The following is a 17283-nucleotide window of genomic DNA, read 5'->3' on the forward strand; positions in this document are numbered from 1 at the left end:
CTGTGGGCGCTGTCACTGGTAAAGGAAGGTGACATGGGGAATAGCATTTGTCTCTGAGGAACTGGGTAGTCAGTGTTAATAACCTAAAGTATTCTGTTGGCTTTCTCCCTTTGGACACCCTAGCTTCTCCTTGGTTTTTTGTTGCGGCGTTGCCCTCCCACCCTCTGGGACTGCATCCCTAATGAGAGAGATGTGAAACCCCATTCACCAGTAGGAGTCGGACAAAAAGGAAAGGGGTTCTTCGATGTTAATAGCATTCACGTTTTGAATTGTGAGTGGGCTGCAGAATAGAGGGTGTCTGAGCATAATTTCATGGGGTCTTACTAGCAAGTTTTAATAATTCTTTGATTTCCTCTTTCAAAGTCTTAATCTTCTTCATACTAGTCTCTATCTGAAACACAATTTCCCCTTGATTGTTAGGTCTGGATTTGTAAGTATTCCGACACAGTGCTCTCATCAGGGAGTCAGGGGCCTGTCTCTGACTTGTTCTTCGCAAACAATAAATTCAGGTAGCAATTAATATTTTCATGGATGGAGCCTTAGAGAAATTTGCATAGGGTCAGTCATTTCTCTGATGGCGAGGGAAGAAAACCTTGTTAAAAAGGACAGGAAGACAGTATTGTGATGAAAATTAGTGGAATAATTGAACAATCGGAATCCTATCATATTATTTTTTTTCTTTTTCTGATGTTTAAATATCTATTGTGTCTTTTCTAATGATTTTTTTTCCTGTTCTTTATTTTGCAGCTATCCATTCCTTTGAAAAATCAAGATGACCTGGATAAAGCAGTAGATCTCTTAGACCGAAGCTCTAATGTGAAAAGCCTTAGGATATTATTGCTGTCTCAGGACAGAAACCATGTAGGTAACAACTTCTGTAACTGCAGCAAAATTAAGGTTTTTACCCTTAATTCTCTGAAACATGATGGTAGCCTTCTCTGAGAGTAACAGTGATTAGCGAAATCACTGTTCACAGACATGAATGCATATGTTTATCCTCTTTGCTTTGGCTTAACTGTAGGTATCTGCGTTCTTCCCCCCCCGCCCCCCCCCGGTTTCAGCAGCTGGTCAGGGACTAAAACATTGCAGCTTTTTAAGCTGTAACGTGGAGGCCATTTTATATCAAGTACCCAATGACTGTATTCAGAAAACACTTGATGAGTTTGTTCACAGAGGGCATTTTTTACCTTTGATTAATAGCAGTGTTGAAAGTGCATGTAATTACCTTGCCTTTAAAAAAGCTCAGGTTGTCCTTGAAGGCAAGCTATTAGCACTTTTTTCCTGGGTGAGAATCCTGAGGACAGCTCCCTGTGATTTTTCAGTTCTGCAGCCTAATGCGTTGAATCCAGCCTTACTCTGTAGAAACTAAGTTGCTCTCAGCGAATAGTGGTGTATTCACCCCTAGGATGAATTTCATTGTGTCTTGCTTCACTTTGCTGTACCACAGGTGGCTGTGGCAGTGGCAGTGAGCATCAATGTAGTTTGTACTTTTCAGCAGAAAAGACCATACCATGAGAAGTAAGTCTTTAAGTCAAGCTCCCAAAGCTGCCCGTTTTAGGCAGTGAATTGAACTGCAAGCTGAAGAGGGCAATAAGAGTCAGAAGTTTCCCTTGTTTCTGATCTGTCACTGGACAACTTCGTTCACTCAGCCAATGTCTTTTTTTCAGAACTAAGGTCATATAGCTTTTCAAACCAAAGACCTTGATAGCTTAGATATTTTATTTGCAAATTACCAAATTCTCTTAAAGAGTGTGACACAATAAGCTACTCTGTCTTGAAAGCTCTGTTGGTAGTAGCTTGTCTATCTTGAATGTTCATCCCTATTCAAGTTCTGCAGGCTGTGAGCTCAAGCTCTTGAAATAATCACACCAGTAATTCTTGGAACTGTCAGGAGACAGTAAATATACTGTAATGTAAATATACTTCTGGCTATTTTTGAATTTGATAATCCATGTTAATAGAAATACAAAGACCTTCAGAAGCGTTAACAGCCCTTTCCCAAACGACTGGGTGCCAAAAGCTGGAAAGGTGTAGGAGGGGATGATGCTGTTCCTTGTCCTATGCCCTTTCCCTAAACATTTGTGACTGCCTGTTCTGAAGACAATACTTGGCAAGAAGGCCTTTGGTCTGACCTAGCATAGTCAGACTTTGTTCTGTGTTGTCAGGAAATAGTCTGTAAAAGGTGGCCTCAATTTTTGGTATAACACAGTAAAACGATCCCCTTTTACAGCCCTCTATTAATTTCAGTGTCTTCAGAGTGCAAATCAGAGGTCAAACGATACTACCTAAACTTTACATAAGCCACCTACAGTAAACACTTAGTAAATCTCATCCCTACACCAGCCAGTAGCCAGTACTGTGGTGTTGTCCTTTTATTAGCTGTTTTTTCCTCTTTTGCTCAAAGCAGAAACAAACAGCGAAGTCTTCAGTAAGTGCCACTGTTTCCCCCCTCTCCTCCGACTTCCTCTTCAGCTCTGAGTTGCCTGGCAGGAGAGCCCTACATGTGATAAAGCAAAAGCCCACAAGTCTGAAGGAGGTTTCTTGGCTGCATGATCTCATCCCACAGAGGGAGCGGGAAGCATTATTTTTCCTGAAGTACAGGATGCAGATTTTGTTTTGGTTGTGCTCTTTTCTTTTTCTGGGGATGGAAAGGTAATGCTGTGACTTTGGCACAAATATGTATATAAAACAAATTAACTTTACAACAGTAGCTATGTGACTAGTGCTGAGAGCCTGTGTTTGTGAATAGCGTTTATATTAATTTTCTTGTGCCTCTTTCTGTGGCTCATTTGTGCTTTCTTTTATCAAGCAACTCACTTCTGTGTCAGTCCTTTCTTTGTGTTTAGAAGCTAATGGGAAGAGCTGGTTAAGTTGAACACCTAGAGTACTAAAGCTGGTCTGTCCACATAAATGGTGTGACCTGTGCACCCTTTATTCAGCTCCCTTGATTGTATTCATGGGAGAGTTTATGTAATTCAAATCAGGCTCCTTCCTCAGTTGGCGCAAGGGTAAGTCCTTATTAAATGAGCAGTTATTCTTTACTTTTTTGATTGTGTGGCCTCACACCTTGTTTGCCAGTCATATTCAAATAACTTTCAGAAGACAGAATTAATTTCCTTGGGGTCTCTTTGGTTACGTTCATCTCAATAAAATAAATGCTTTACAAACATTAGTTAAATTCTGTAACACACAAGAGGAAGGGACTATTACATTCTGTAAAACTAGGTACTTTGGGACAAGATTAAAACTGAAAGTGCCCACCTGCTTTGGCGTGCCTGGGATCTCGCTTGGGGGAGGTTGGAAGTTCGCAGTATTTCATATGTTCAGACCTTAGGGCACCATCCTCAGATCGTTGGTGTCCTGTTCAGTCCTGTGTTAAGAGCCCACGTTCCCTGTATCCGTGGAAAGAGCACAGAGGCATTAGCTGCCTGAAGCTGCAGTCTAAATATTTCCAAGTGAGCACCCTCTGGAGTCTGAAGTGGCCTTGCAGGTTCTCATGGCAGAGCTGTGCGTAACTGCTGCACTGCACAAGGAGGGTAACAGTTCTCCTGGGCAGCATCCTACTGCCCTAAACTGCAAAACCGTCCTGCAGCTCCTCTTCCTACAAAGCGTGCTGGAGCTACCCCTTCCATCTTTCTCGATAAACTGGGGAGAAGTCCTTTGGCACATCTCCTGTCATTCCTGCCTTGAATGAGATGAAGGCACTGTGGCAAAACAATCTTTAATTAGGTTATGTCTATGTAAGTTCAGGGAAGGATGAATAAAGGCAACACAGGCAGCATTCATCTTGGCACCTCCAAACTCTTTGTGCTCTTAAACTCTCTAGAATTTATTTTCACTGAGATGGTCTGAATTGTCAGTTTACTTTTTAAAGATGGTGGGGAGTCAAGTTGCTATTTAACTGCTTCTGAAAGAGTGCAGGGTTCATCATTTATCTCACTGGCCAAGATGGCTCATAGAAATTGTAGGTTCTTCCATGGTCTGGCCTCAGTGAGTGGTATGGGCCCCTTCTTGCGGGTTTCATAGGTGGCTGCTAATGGAGGACAAACACTGAGGCTTGTAAATCCTGCATTCAATCTGAGGCTGGAGGGTAGCATGCTCTAGTTGTTTGACTCCTGTTTTACACCGTAATTGTAAAGCTTGCTCTTTTCACTGCCTTTATTGTTTGTGTTCTGTGAAGTTAATAGGATCACAGGCTCTAGAGCTGTTTCTCAGCTACTTTCTTGCTACTAAACATAGTAATAGTTTTGAAACTGTGGCCAGACTGCTTGAGCTTGGTCTCATTTTATTTTAATTTTTTTTTTCATTTTACCCAACAGACCAGTTCTTCACCCCATTCTGGACTGCCCAAACAAGTCAGGATTAAAACTTCCCAGTCTGTGGGGGATGTGAACACACCCTATCAGCAGCCAGAACCCAGAAGTAGGCATCTGTCTGTCAGTGAGTATTTTTGCCACTTCTGCTTGTCTTTGTTTTGTGAAAGGTATCTTTTGGGCACTAGTATTTATGGTATAGCATTTATGAAAGCCATGAGAAATTGAGAGGTTATTCTAGGACAAGGCAGTTCATTTTCAAAAGCTCTTAATATGTCTACAATAGAATGTTTCAGAGTTCCTTACTAAGTTGTTGAACAGCTGAGCAGCTGCTAAAGGGGATGTCCTAAAGCCAGATTCACTGAGGTTAGAAATTTGGAAAGCTTATGTGGGTCCATTAAGCTTTTTATTTAGGTTGGCAATTTCAGTTCATGAAACCTAGATTTGATTTTTTTTTTTTAATGTTGAGCTTTGGAATCTGTCCTCACTCCTGTAATCAAGCATTTTACTAATGGCACAGGAATTGCCCTACATACTGAGTTCCCGAACCTTTCACTCTCGTAATTACCAGATGAGGAGAGCACAAGGCTAATATCATAGGCAACTGGCACAGCTGCACAGAAGATACTAAGAAAAAGTCAGAGTAATATGTAACTTTGTCTCATTTCCTTTGTGTTTCTTAATGAACTTATTCTTACTGGAAAGGTCCATGTAAGATTCCTGTAATTTTTATGACTTCTGTCTCTGGTAGATTTGTCTGAGTTGTCCCAGCTTCTGTGTTATAACCCCTGTATAACTATGCAGTACTATTCAAATCTGTGGTTGAAGGATGCTCAAAGCTGTTAACTTCTTCTATGAAAAACTAAAACATCTGAAACTGCTTCAAAGACCTTTGGGTCAAAAAAAAAAAAAGCCTGTGTTTTAGAATCTGGCTGCTTGGTGTGAAATTCAGTGAGCAGTGAAAGAGCAGGAAGAAGGTAAGCAATAATAGGGATCTGCAGTATGAAGACTAGAGCCTAAGATGGTGTTCCATGTTAATGAGTAGAGGATGGCTGTGTTTGCTACAATGGCTATTTTAGGGCTTGTCAGACCTAACGCTTCAGATGACAGGTGCTGCACATCACCAGGGCAGTACCAGGAGCTGGGAATGTCAGAGTTGTTTCCGAGTTCTAAACCAACTCCCTCTGTGGAAGAGGAGTGCTTCAGTTTCGTTAACTCTGTAAACTTGAGGCGCAATCATTACAGGATTTTAGATCAGTGTTTGCAATGCAATCTTAGTGCCAAATAATAAATCTGATTAAACTAGAACGGACAGTCTCTACAGAGGGATCTAAGGAGGGATCTACGGAGGGATCTAAGCCGGAGCCAGAGCCATGGTGTTCTGACCAAAGGTAATTGGGAGAGCTCAGTAGAGGGGGACTTGAGAACTAGACCAGTAGTTCTCAATACTAGAGTTGTCTAGCAAACCTGTTCGTATCCTGTCTAGGGTCTGCTGATCCCCTTTTGTACAGTTTGCTTTTATGAAATAGCAAACAAAGAAGTGCTGAAAGCTTGTGAGGTACGTGACTGAAACTGGGACAGAAAGAGTTTTCCCATTCTTTCTAGTTTGAAGTTAATATGCCTAAAAAGAGCAACATTCCTCGGTCCTGTGAAGAAGGCAGCCGTATCCATGCACGTCTGAACACCACATTTCTTTTTTCACAGACAATTTAAATGCCAACAATATTTTATTTTAAAAAAATCTTTCTCCTTTATTGGCATTCTGAGGTATCCAAATAACGATGCCAAAGCTAACAGACTGTAGCGAGTGTCTGTCATGGGTAAACTGTGTAGTAATAAGGGGCCCCTTCTGTATCCCAGTTGTACAGACTTTTTCCTCTTGTCCCAGCTTATGGACACTTTCTGATTAGCCTGTCATTCATCAATCACGTCAAAGTACCAGACTGTTACATTAAGAGATCCAGAAGAGTTCCAGTTCTGTCAGAGGTCTGATGGTAATTTGGCAGTAGCTCAGTCTTGAATCAATTCTTTCTTCTTCCTCTTCTCCTATCCTTGATTTGGAAAAGGAATGTACCCCTGTTTCCTAGAGTTTCAGGCACAGGGACTTTCCTGTTCGTACCACGTCATGCAATGAAAGTCGAAACCAGCGTTCGACAAAAGTTGTTCGCATGCGGGAGATACGTCTGTGTAGTTCCTGTATTCTGAAGTGGACGGGCCTCAAGCCTGCTGTCACCAGTTCAGAGGTTTGGAAATAAAGATAACTTTTATTTAAAAAAAAAAAAAAGTTGCTAAGCATTCTGGCAGCGCTTGTGTTTTTTCCACTCACTTCCTTTGATATACATTGATTTAGTGCCGACTTCCTTTTCCTGCCCAGTGATGGTGGCCTTTCCACAATAGCAGCTGGGCCGATGCCAGCAGGACTTGGGCTCCCTTTGGCCAGCCGTGGCATTGTATCGGAAAGAGTGAAAGTGTGCTCCCGTGACTCAGTGCAGCCCCAAAGCACGCTCTCTTGTTTATCTCCATGCCAGTTGGCTTGTAATGTCACGTGAGCCCCGCAGAGCTACTTGGAAAATCAGGTGGCAGCTCTAAGCAATAGAATATATTTTTAACACGTAGTTCAGCCCCCTCGTTGCACTCCAAGCCATGCCAGTGCTGGGTTTTTTTCCCTTCTGCAGTCCTCTGAACATTGTGTGCACTGGTTTTCAGTTATTTTCTGCTGGTTTGCCTTCACCTTCATTACAGTAACTTCTGTAGAAAATATTTTCCTTGGGAGAGTACTTGCTGATCTGCACCCATCTTTCATAGCACCTGAGTACACACAGTTAATTAAAGACAGCATTGTGAAGAGCACAGCTTGAGAGCTGATCTCAAAACGCCGTCTCTGACTTCATGGGTGACCTTGAGTAGATTGGCTGGACCACAGCCTTTCTTGGAGCTCACAATTTGACGTGGTGGGAGCTGCAAGCGGATAGGTCACTGCAAAAAGGGATTTTGTATCTTCCTGTTTCTAAAGTATCATCTTCTTTGAGATCTGCAAGGAAAAAAAGAAATCCTAGGGGTGAAGTTTCTCTCAGTAGGTAGCACCGTTAACAGATGAGTAGAATGTATTCCTTCTCCTTTGGCCCCTGAACATGCCCTCTGTCCGTCTCGCTATCTCATCTAATTAATGGAAATTGCAGAATTGTCCTCCATGTGTTTTCATCCCAACAAGTCATACAGTTTCATTTTTCACACAGTAAAACAGACATTTTGGGGTTATTTGCAAAGGTAACAATGCTCCTATATGATATTGAAATTGCTTAGTGTCAGTATAATTAGCTCACCTGATGATGACTAGCAGGGATTGTGCTGTCACTCAAGGTAAATATACTAGTTGAGGCAAACTTACAAGCAAGACAGAAGATCAGTTGCCCCAACAAGTGTTTTGTTTAGTCAAGGTTAGCAGTGAAGTGAAGTTTGTGCACAAAAGCCAGGGATTCCTGGAGTCCTCTGCCTGCCCTGAGATGCTGAAGATCAGAAGAGGTTAGAAATAGGTACCTGCTCTGGTAGGAGCTTCACCACTAACGTGGTAGTGTCTGAAATGGCAGTACAGGTGCTTGTCGAACAATTTGCTTTTTGGCATGGCACCTCCTGGTTCTGTGTCTGTCCAGACTGTAAGGTTCACCCCAGAGTTGCTGTGATCATAGAGGTCTAGCATTAGAGGTGAATATTTGGATTTTGCGTACATGTATGCGCAGTCTCATTTCAGTAAACATAAATATCAAAAATGTCCTTCTTTCTGGCCCAGGTTCCCAGAACACAGGCCGAAGTTCACCACCTCCTGGGTATGTTCCAGAGAGGCAGCAGCGCATTGCTCGGCAGGGTTCCTACACCAGCATCAACAGTGAAGGCGAATTCATCCCAGAAACTAATGAACAGTGTGTAAGTATGAGCATTAGGGTGGAAAAAAAAAACTAAGTCCACCTGTTAAGGAACTTGCTGCTGCTCTCTGGGCCCTCTTTTTCACTCCAGAATATTCGTTAGCTGTAGTTGCATTAGCTCCTATTAGTACTGCTTTGTTCATTTGAACTACGCTTCAAACTTGTTCATAGTTGTGTAAGTTCAAAGCCTTTGTTGGACTGCCAGAAGCAGTTACCATGCATGTTGGGCATTGTCTCTCCAGCTCTGAATGAGCGGTTCTGGTGTGCGTTGCACACGTATGCTCAGGTTTCCTATTACCAGGTTTGTGTGACCCTCTTGCATTTGAAACCGTGCTCTCCATTCAAAAAAGTAGGAAGTAAGGCCAAAGGGCGACTTGCAGGTGGAGGCAGCGATGCAGTAGCACCAGCAGAGACTCTGTTCCTGAAGCCACTTGGGATCAAAATGCAGAGCAAGGCTGACTTAAACTTTCATTTTCACAACAGAGTCCTTTGCATCTAAAGCAATAGCTCAAATTTTATATGCCCGTAACAATTTCTGTGGGAGATAAAGGAGAAATGTATGTTTTAAATAGAATCCTCTTTTCATCTGGACATCCTCCAGGCGAGCAGTAGTGGACTCTGATACTCTTGCACAGCCTCTTTCAGGCATTAGATGGAACTGATGTTGCCATATGACTACTTCTGTGTTGCAGATGCTGGACCCTTTAAGCAGTGCTGAAAACTCGGTGTCGGGAAGCTGCCAGTCCTTGGACAGGTCAGCAGACAGGTACAAATGTACAGGCTGGTAGGAACTTGTGTGCTCAGATGGAAACACCGGTTGTACTTATGCAAAAGTTTGTGTTCCATCTCATAAATTTTCTTGGAGAGAAAGAGGAGCTTATTTCCTGCCTATATCCCAATACATTTCATAGAGAGAATTAACTGCATCTTAAGGCTGTTTTATTTTCTGGCAAAACCATACACTGACAAACCGGTGCTTCAGTAGCTCTGTGTTAATAAATACAAAGTTCTAAAGCGTGCCGTCTGTGTGGAGCCTAGACTCCGAGAACATCTGGCTGCGGGGTATTTAAATCTCTTTCAGACAAGGCTCTACTTGTTCATTTGAAGAAAAACCACCAAGAACAACCTATTCTAAGGTTACAGAAATATATCATTACACTAGATTCCTGTGTCCTGCAAGATATAATGTTAACTCCAAAGGTAAATGGGGAGGCTCTTCCTTTGAAGAGTTTGTTGTAATCTGATGCTCTAGATCTTTTGCTTCCCTTTCTTTGCTGTTGTTGCTGCTTGAGGTGTTGGTGGGCAGCCGTAGGTCCTATTAACTTGTATAGCAGCTATGGCTTCTCAGCACCTGTAATATTGGGATTCAGTGTGTTTTTAAGATTCCTCCAAGCTGATTCCTGGAGGCAGTATATGCTTTTATGTCAAGCACTTGAGGTTTGGTTTTGTAGCCATTCACTTCCTCCAGTTTGTGGAGCTACAAGGAAGCACTTACAGTGAACCTCTGTGTGTGCATGCATGCGTTTATTTGGGGGTGGGGACGTTGCTAATTTATTACCTCTCCTTCTCTCCCCTTTCCCTGCCCTAAGTGTAGGATGGGGGGAAAAAAAAAAGCCTTCCTGTAGGAGGCATTCCTTGTAGGAATGGGCATCATCTGGGGAAGCTGTTGTTCTTCGTGTACTAGGCAAGGAATCTCATTTGGGAGTCTGAAAGCTGTATCAGGCTCACTCCATTTACACAGGTTAACAAAAAAAAAGTGCAAATAACAAGGCTTTGGCACAGACTGACTTTTTGTAATCTCTTAAGAGATGTTAAAGGCCTTCTGCCAAACAAGGGGCCATACTTAGGCTTGCGTGAGGAGTCCTACTTACTGGGGAGAAATGCAAGGGTTGTAAGCAGTGCTTGTGTTCAGGCTTATCTGTTGCTGGTAGAGAGGAAAGCGCTCAGGAGTTTTCATGAGGAGAACTCTTACCCTTCACGGTAAATCACTGGGGGCAGTGGTCCCCATTGTCCACTGTGCTGTGAGCAACGTGCTGCGAGCAGCATCCTGTTCTGCTCTTCTTAGCCTTGGTTTTAACCTTCTATTTCAGGTGGCTGAAGGAAGCACTGGGTCTCAAACCACAGGCTGGGGAAGTGCTGAATAAATGGCACAAACTGAGCAAAAAGGATGGCTGCCCACATTGGGAAATAGTCTGGTTACCTGGGGCTTAGCCTGACTTGCGTTTTGCACATGTAGTGTGAAATTATTGCGGGACACAGATTTGGGAATCACCTTTACCGATGTGTAAATGTATTAGCTTTTATTTAAAGTCCTTGTAGGTTTCTCTCCAGTAGATAACAAAACTTACTCTTCCCTTCTTTCTTTAATAGTCCTTCTTTTCGGAAGTCACGGATGTCAAGGGCACAGAGCTTTCCTGATAATAGACAGGAGTTCTCAGGTATGTCAGTGTCCAGAATAAAGATTATTTGATCTAGATGTTTTCTGCTGTTTGCTGGCTACCCTGTATGTTTGCTGGGATTATATAAATAGAACTGGGGATATGTTGATTGAAAAGCGATGAAGTCATTTATTACTCACCTTTTCCTAAAAAAACCTGCTGTTACAGGAAAACTCTGTCATTAGAACATGTACTTCTTGAAGGAGCCTCACTTCTGTCTTTGCATCTCCTTCCAGACCGTGAGAATCAGATCTATGACAAAGCGGGGAAAGGTGGGACCTACCCTCGGCGCTACAATGTCTCCATGCAGCACAAAGACTACAATGATGGTGAGTTGTTTTCAGACCCTTGATTCCAGGCTTGAAAAAGAAGGTGAAGCAACAGCAACGTCCACGGGCAAGTGTAACTCCTAGTTGACGTGTCTGGAAGTGACTGTGGTCCTTGCAGTTAGTGCTGGAGTTAATGCTGCCATGCGAGTTTCCACATTTTCATAGCAACCCACGATGGCTGTTTGTAATTCTTTGATTACTTTGCCCTTTTGGGGGATATCCAGGCTGATGAGTGACTGCTAGGGTTGAGCAGTGGACATAGTTGTTAGACTTGATCATATATAGTCGGTTCCTACCTCAGGGATTCATTATACTTTGCTAATTCACCAAGCAAAGTTGCTTCTGCCTCTTTTCAATAGACCATTGACTTAAAGAATCACATCTCTGCTCATCAGATGGCTTTATGCAAATGAATTTTGCAAAGTTTCGTAAGAGGTGCAAGTTGTCATAATCTTTGTGTATGGTTTTTGTTTGCAAGTCCAGGCACGTTACCTAGAAAGTCATTCTGTCTGTGTAGTTGTTAACAAGCCTCAGAGCTTGTGAGGTAGCCTCTAAACCAGATTTTTGCCTTGGAAGGCAAGTTTAAATCTTGCACTACTGCACTGAGGCCATTACAAAGTGTTCTCTCCCTTCTACTTTGGGAATGATCCAAAGCTGTACTGAACTCAAGCAGCATCAACCCTGAACTGTTATATTTTTGCATCTTGTCTTTTTGGCAGTAGATTCTACTCCATGGGAACAGACCAGAATACATTTTTTCTCTCCCTTCTCTTCATTGCTCAACCTCCAGCCATTACCTTCCACTTCTAAGCATGTTATTTTAAAATGTTACTATTTTTTCTCCAGGCCGGAGGACATTTCCCCGGATACGGCGTCACCAAGGGAATCTTTTCACTTTGGTCCCTTCAAGTCGTTCCTTAAGCACCAACGGAGAAAACCTGGGCCTGGCGTTGCAGTACCTGGACCCCCGGGGGCGCCTGCGGAGTGCCGATAGCGAAAATGCCCTTGGTGTGCAGGAGAGGAACATTCCCACCAAATGTAAGCAGTCATCCTGATGATAACTGGGGAAAGGCCTCCTGGGGTTACGGGCAAGAAAGGGTTTTAGAGATGAAGTCCAGACCCAGTATATTACCGTAGCTTGATCTTAACAAGCCGCTCAAAACCACATGATTACATGGCTGTGTTTTGAGACCACTCTGTCTCACCTATGAGACAGGTCTTCTTTTTCTTCTAAGAATATGTAGTCTTGCACTGGGAGCTGGCCTTTCCTTTAGAAAGCATTGGAAATCCAGGAAAGTATTAAAAAAAACTGTAAGTTGATTGGATCTAGATGATCTACAGGGTTCTTGAGAGTCAGACAAACTTGTCTATTTTCTTAATACATTAACATTTGTAGTCAGGCTTGTGGATTACAGTTACTTTAGTAGTTAAGAGCTGTATTTATTTCACTTGCTCCTTAGTAGAAAGATTTACTTCTGTATTAATAGCATTCCTGAGTTGTTTTTTGGGGAACTTTATATTATTAAAAAAGGAAATGGAACTTAAATCATTACTGATGAACTTCAGATACCCATAAAGTAATTTAAGGATGAAAATGAAGACATTAATGCAACAAACTAAGCAACACACTAAGACACCGATTGGCAGTAAATCTGATTAAATTAGGCATGGCAAAGCTAATCTCTCAGCTCTTCTGTATTTTCACACTGTCCAGATGGCTGGTTCCTGTCTTTGTTTTTAGAGTTTCTTGTTAAATACAACGTAATTGGATGCATTGCACTGCACGAGTCTGGTAGCGTCATTTTCAAAGGCAGAGCTAAAGCACCAGTCTCTGAGTAATATGCTTGGGTGTGAAGTGCGGTCAGGAAAATTGGGCTCGGGTGTTGATCTTTGGGTCAGGAGACTCCTGCTTGTACAATGCACTCGCCGGTGCAGTAGAACAATGAGAATTCATAATTCCCTGCTGATGTAACCTCCTGCTGGGGTACTGGACGTGGCTGCTTTAGCTGGTTCTCCTGTATATTTTTATTAGAGTCTGGTTGTTCAACAGGTAAAGAAGATACCCGCACTATGCTTACATTATGGCCCCTACCTTATCCGTGCCTAGTAGGGAGTTATGACTTCTAATTCTTCTGCTGTAGAGGTAGCCTTGCAGAAATGCTTCCTTCAGAAGAAGGAACCCCGAACTAGCCAATGGTTGGTAAAGAACTCATAAATAATGTCCTTCAAGTTGTCCCAGAAGCTTAACAGTCATTCCCAGCAGGGTGGGATTGATTCTGCAAGGCTGATGCAGCTCATCTTCATCTGATGCATGTAGTAACTACAGATCAGGGTTGGAAGATGCTGTTTAATGGCTGCCCCATCTCTTAAGATAGTGATGTTTTAGAATCCACCCTGCTGGCAGAATGAAATTTCATCAACGTCATAGAATAATTTGCCAGTAGTGTATATCTGCAAAATGTTTTGCAGTTTCATTTTAATGGGACACCAGTCAGCAGGTCCTGGGAGTCTAAGTTGGATTCTGTTTCAGAGTTCTGCCACTAACTCCCTTAGGCAGGGAGAGTGCCTTACGTCTGTTTCTTCAACTGTAAAGTACCTGTTTTAATCCCAGCATGATGGAGATTGATCTTTGAAAAGAACACCATTATCTGTAAATAGTATAATGAAAAGAAAATTATTACTGTTCTTTTTTAGCTCCAAGTGCTCCAATAAACTGGCGACGAGGAAAACTGCTGGGCCAGGGTGCCTTTGGTCGTGTGTATTTGTGCTATGATGTGGACACAGGCAGAGAACTTGCAGCTAAGCAGGTCCAGTTTGACCCAGAGAGTCCTGAAACAAGCAAGGTAATTCTCATCGCAGCTTCTAAAATTCATTGTGCAGGTTTTGAGATCCCGTGGAGTGCCTGTATCTGTCTGTCCTCAAAAGCTGGCATCTTAGTTTGTACTAGGGTTTCAAGTCACGCGGAGAGGAATAGAAGTCATTTAAAAATTACTTTTCCGTATTATTAACTTCAGCCTGAAACTAAAATCCATTTTCTGGCTTCATTTTTGGCTCTCTCTTCTCAGCTTTTTGGTTAGTTGCCAGGTTACTTGAGGAATACTAGACTGCCCTGTGTTCCTGGTTAGACATGGATGTGAATGAAACTAAACCCAGAAAGAGTAAGATTTTTTTCTTTTTTTAAACAAAAAAGCTGCATGCACTTGCAAAACCCACTTTCTGGGTTTATATGGCAGGCCGTGTATCAGGTCCATTAATTACTGGTTTCCACTTCTGAATTCTCCCTGTCCTCAAAACAAACTGAACTGTGGTGTGTAAATTATCAAGAACAGTGATGTAACAACACGTTAGAAACAGTGGAGAAGGGAAGGGACACCTTGAAATTATAGGATAGCACACAACTCCCTGCACAGCGGATGCGGCTGGAATGGCTGTTAGGTTCTTTGCTAGCACTTTAACAAGGTACCAGTTTCCCAGTATTGAACAAATTCACTTTGAGCTGGAATAACTAATCCGTGAAGATTTAATTATTCTGATTTTATAAGGGATATTGGTGCCAAGATAAGTCCTAACTTGGTACGTTCTAAGTTATACCATGTCTCTGTTGTAAATCAGAGAGTAACTCTGAGCCAAGGAAGAACAGGCTGGAATGTTCTTTGAAGGCACTGAAACTCCAAACTTTAAACTATCAGTTGGACTGATGAAGCCACTTACTCTGGTTTCATGCATCTCTAGCAGGCAGGTCCTTGCTCTTCAAGAGCTGCATCCTCTCCCAAAGGGAGGGAAGTGAACCTGGCACCTTCCAGTGGCAGGAGTGGAGAGAGTTAAGCTGGACTATTTTTGGGGAAACCATCACTCCTTTTTCCATAAATCCTCATGCTCCTTTGATGTTCGGCCTGTTCATTCCCTGCATTCAGCAAGAACCTGATACTTTTCCTGGGCAACAAACATCTCTGATTCAGTTTGAAATTGTTGGATAGCTTTTGTGCTATGATACTGTGTTGTCTGTGGCAGGAATAAAGCAGAGAATCGGTTTCATGTGCATAGCTGCAGATTCTTTGAAGTAAATAAGAGGGGAAGCTGTTTCTAAAGTTGATTCAAGTAAAATCATCAGTGTGAATCAGAACAGGACTGGGTGACTAAAGAACTTAGGAACTCTTAGCACCTGTAGTCTTGCTCTCTAATGGGCTGTTTCCTACAGAACGATTCCTAGCAGTTTTGTGACCGTGTATTCAGAGCTTTTTCATAACTGAAATTAACGCTTACTTCCCTCAGCTTAGTGGTGAGAAGTAAGGTTATATCTGTGTTGTACGTGAAGAATGCTTTCAACCAACACAAATTGTCAAGAAACAAAGCCCTTCTGGTACTAAATCCATATATGATACTGCCTGTGTTCTAACTGTCAAAGCTTCTGCACCAGTACTTACCTGCTTATTATACACTAAGGGTTAATGTGAAGCATTGGTAATGTTTGCCTTTCCCAAGAAGTAGGTGAGCCGATGCCATGGATTGGACTTCTTCAGAGTAGTAATGGCCTCGTCCCTCCAGTAACACGGACAGATTTATTAGGATGGAATATTTCCTGGGGCCAGAACCTTATTTTCTCTTTCAACATCCATAGGAAGTGAGTGCCTTGGAGTGTGAAATTCAGCTGCTGAAGAATCTCCAGCACGAACGTATTGTTCAATATTATGGCTGCTTACGGGATCGAGCTGAGAAGACCTTGACCATCTTCATGGAGTACATGCCAGGGGTAAGAGCTGACACGAGCAGCACAGTTGCAGGTCATAAAGTGAGATGGGTGGTTTTGTTAGTTGGTTTATTAGTTGCTGTGATTACCCTAACTATGTAATGCACCTTATGCTCTCTTAGGTATGCCCCTTTCTCATACTGGCTTTATAATGCTGCCGTTTTCTTTTTATTTATGCCCAAACCACATCTTTGGGTTCTTTCTTAGTGTCTTGTACCTGAAATACATTCTCTTCATTAGTCACTAACACAAGTTCTTTTCTTCAGTGTAAATTTGTTCTAACAAAGTATTTCAGAGGACTTGGGCCAACTTGCAATTCGGGCTAACTGAACTAGCAGAGTCATATAGTACAGCAAATTAGGCTAAAACTGACCCTGCAAAAAGGGAGACTTTTGACCCGGATCAGTCTGCTGAACCGTTTTATTGCTTGTCTTCGCAAACAGCGTACCAGCACAGCTCAAGGGTGGAGGAAGCAGACAGAATCTCCTTAAGCTATTTCTGCTGTAAAGCGTGTCTTCGCTTTTCTTAAAAGGGGCTTCATAGGGCAAGATGCTCCGAGAGTCTCACAAAAGGGCTTTAGAAGAGGCCAGAATTCATGACTCTGCCGGCTGGGTGTATAACACAGTCACAGCTCATGGGGATTGAATGGAGACTGCAAGATTTGTGGCTTATCATTTCTTTGCCAATCCCTTCTGTTTGCTTTCGGTGCAGGGGTCAGTGAAAGACCAGCTGAAGGCATATGGTGCTCTCACGGAAAATGTAACCCGGAAATACACTCGCCAGATTCTCGAGGGAGTCTCGTACCTTCACAGCAACATGATTGTGCACAGGGACATAAAGGGTGAGATCAGCTGGTGATTTATGTGTATACCACGTGCTAAAGGAGCTCTGAAAGAAAGAAGCCAAGTGTTAAGAATTCAGTATCCTGGCTGGGGCTTCTGAGCATTGCTTTGCTCAGTTATCCCTTTTTGGTTTTACATCCATGTGCAGGGCTTAGGGAAGGTTCTGGGCTGGATAAGGGAGGTTGGGCTGTTCCTGCTACAGGACCTGAGAGTGTGGCAGCTGGTTATAGTAAGGAGGACTGGAATCCTCTAATTCTTAGGAACACTCTTCCGTAACTCCCTATCTTTCTCTCACACCCCAGCAAAATGAGGCTGAGTTGCCACCCTGATTTTCACTGCTCCCATAAGGCATGCTCATTTCCCTGTGGGTTCCCTTCCAATTTCCTCTCTGCTTGGCCAAAGTACCATTTCTCAGCTGGTAGGCATACCAGTTGCCCTAAAAGCTCCATGCCTGCTCTTGACGGTCCTGCTTCCCTCAAGCACTTGTGACTTTCCTGCCTCCTCTGTGTAAGAAACCTCTAATCTTCCAAGTAGAGGCTCTGTGATTAGTCGTTAATCTTCCTCTTCCCAATATAACCCCATGGAGCCAGCGTGTCTCCTTAAGAGTTAATGTCAACAGATGTGGCAGACACCACACAACACTTTCTGTGCTCTGGAGAGACCAGAAGAGTTGCTTGCTGCAGGAAAAATATCA

General features: G+C 42.8%; 1 protein-coding gene across 2 annotated transcripts in view; it reads left to right on the forward strand.

The window, feature by feature from the left end:
• MAP3K3 (mitogen-activated protein kinase kinase kinase 3) overlaps nucleotides 1-17283 on the forward strand; it is a 39080-nt gene that overhangs the window by 16309 nt on the left and 5488 nt on the right. Inside the window, exons 6-15 of one of the 2 annotated variants that reach the window (XM_075117127.1) lie at nucleotides 748-861; nucleotides 4320-4440; nucleotides 8101-8234; nucleotides 8926-8999; nucleotides 10604-10671; nucleotides 10908-11000; nucleotides 11847-12038; nucleotides 13695-13843; nucleotides 15619-15750; nucleotides 16459-16588. In XM_075117127.1, the coding sequence (XP_074973228.1) occupies nucleotides 748-861; nucleotides 4320-4440; nucleotides 8101-8234; nucleotides 8926-8999; nucleotides 10604-10671; nucleotides 10908-11000; nucleotides 11847-12038; nucleotides 13695-13843; nucleotides 15619-15750; nucleotides 16459-16588 (1207 nt within the window). The remainder of the gene's footprint in view (nucleotides 1-747; nucleotides 862-4319; nucleotides 4441-8100; nucleotides 8235-8925; nucleotides 9000-10603; nucleotides 10672-10907; nucleotides 11001-11846; nucleotides 12039-13694; nucleotides 13844-15618; nucleotides 15751-16458; nucleotides 16589-17283) is intronic. The other variant, XM_075117128.1, reaches the window with a different exon arrangement.

The sequence above is a fragment of the Phalacrocorax aristotelis genome, chromosome 23 (assembly GCF_949628215.1).
Source record: "Phalacrocorax aristotelis chromosome 23, bGulAri2.1, whole genome shotgun sequence".
NCBI classification, from domain to species: domain Eukaryota; kingdom Metazoa; phylum Chordata; class Aves; order Suliformes; family Phalacrocoracidae; genus Phalacrocorax; species Phalacrocorax aristotelis.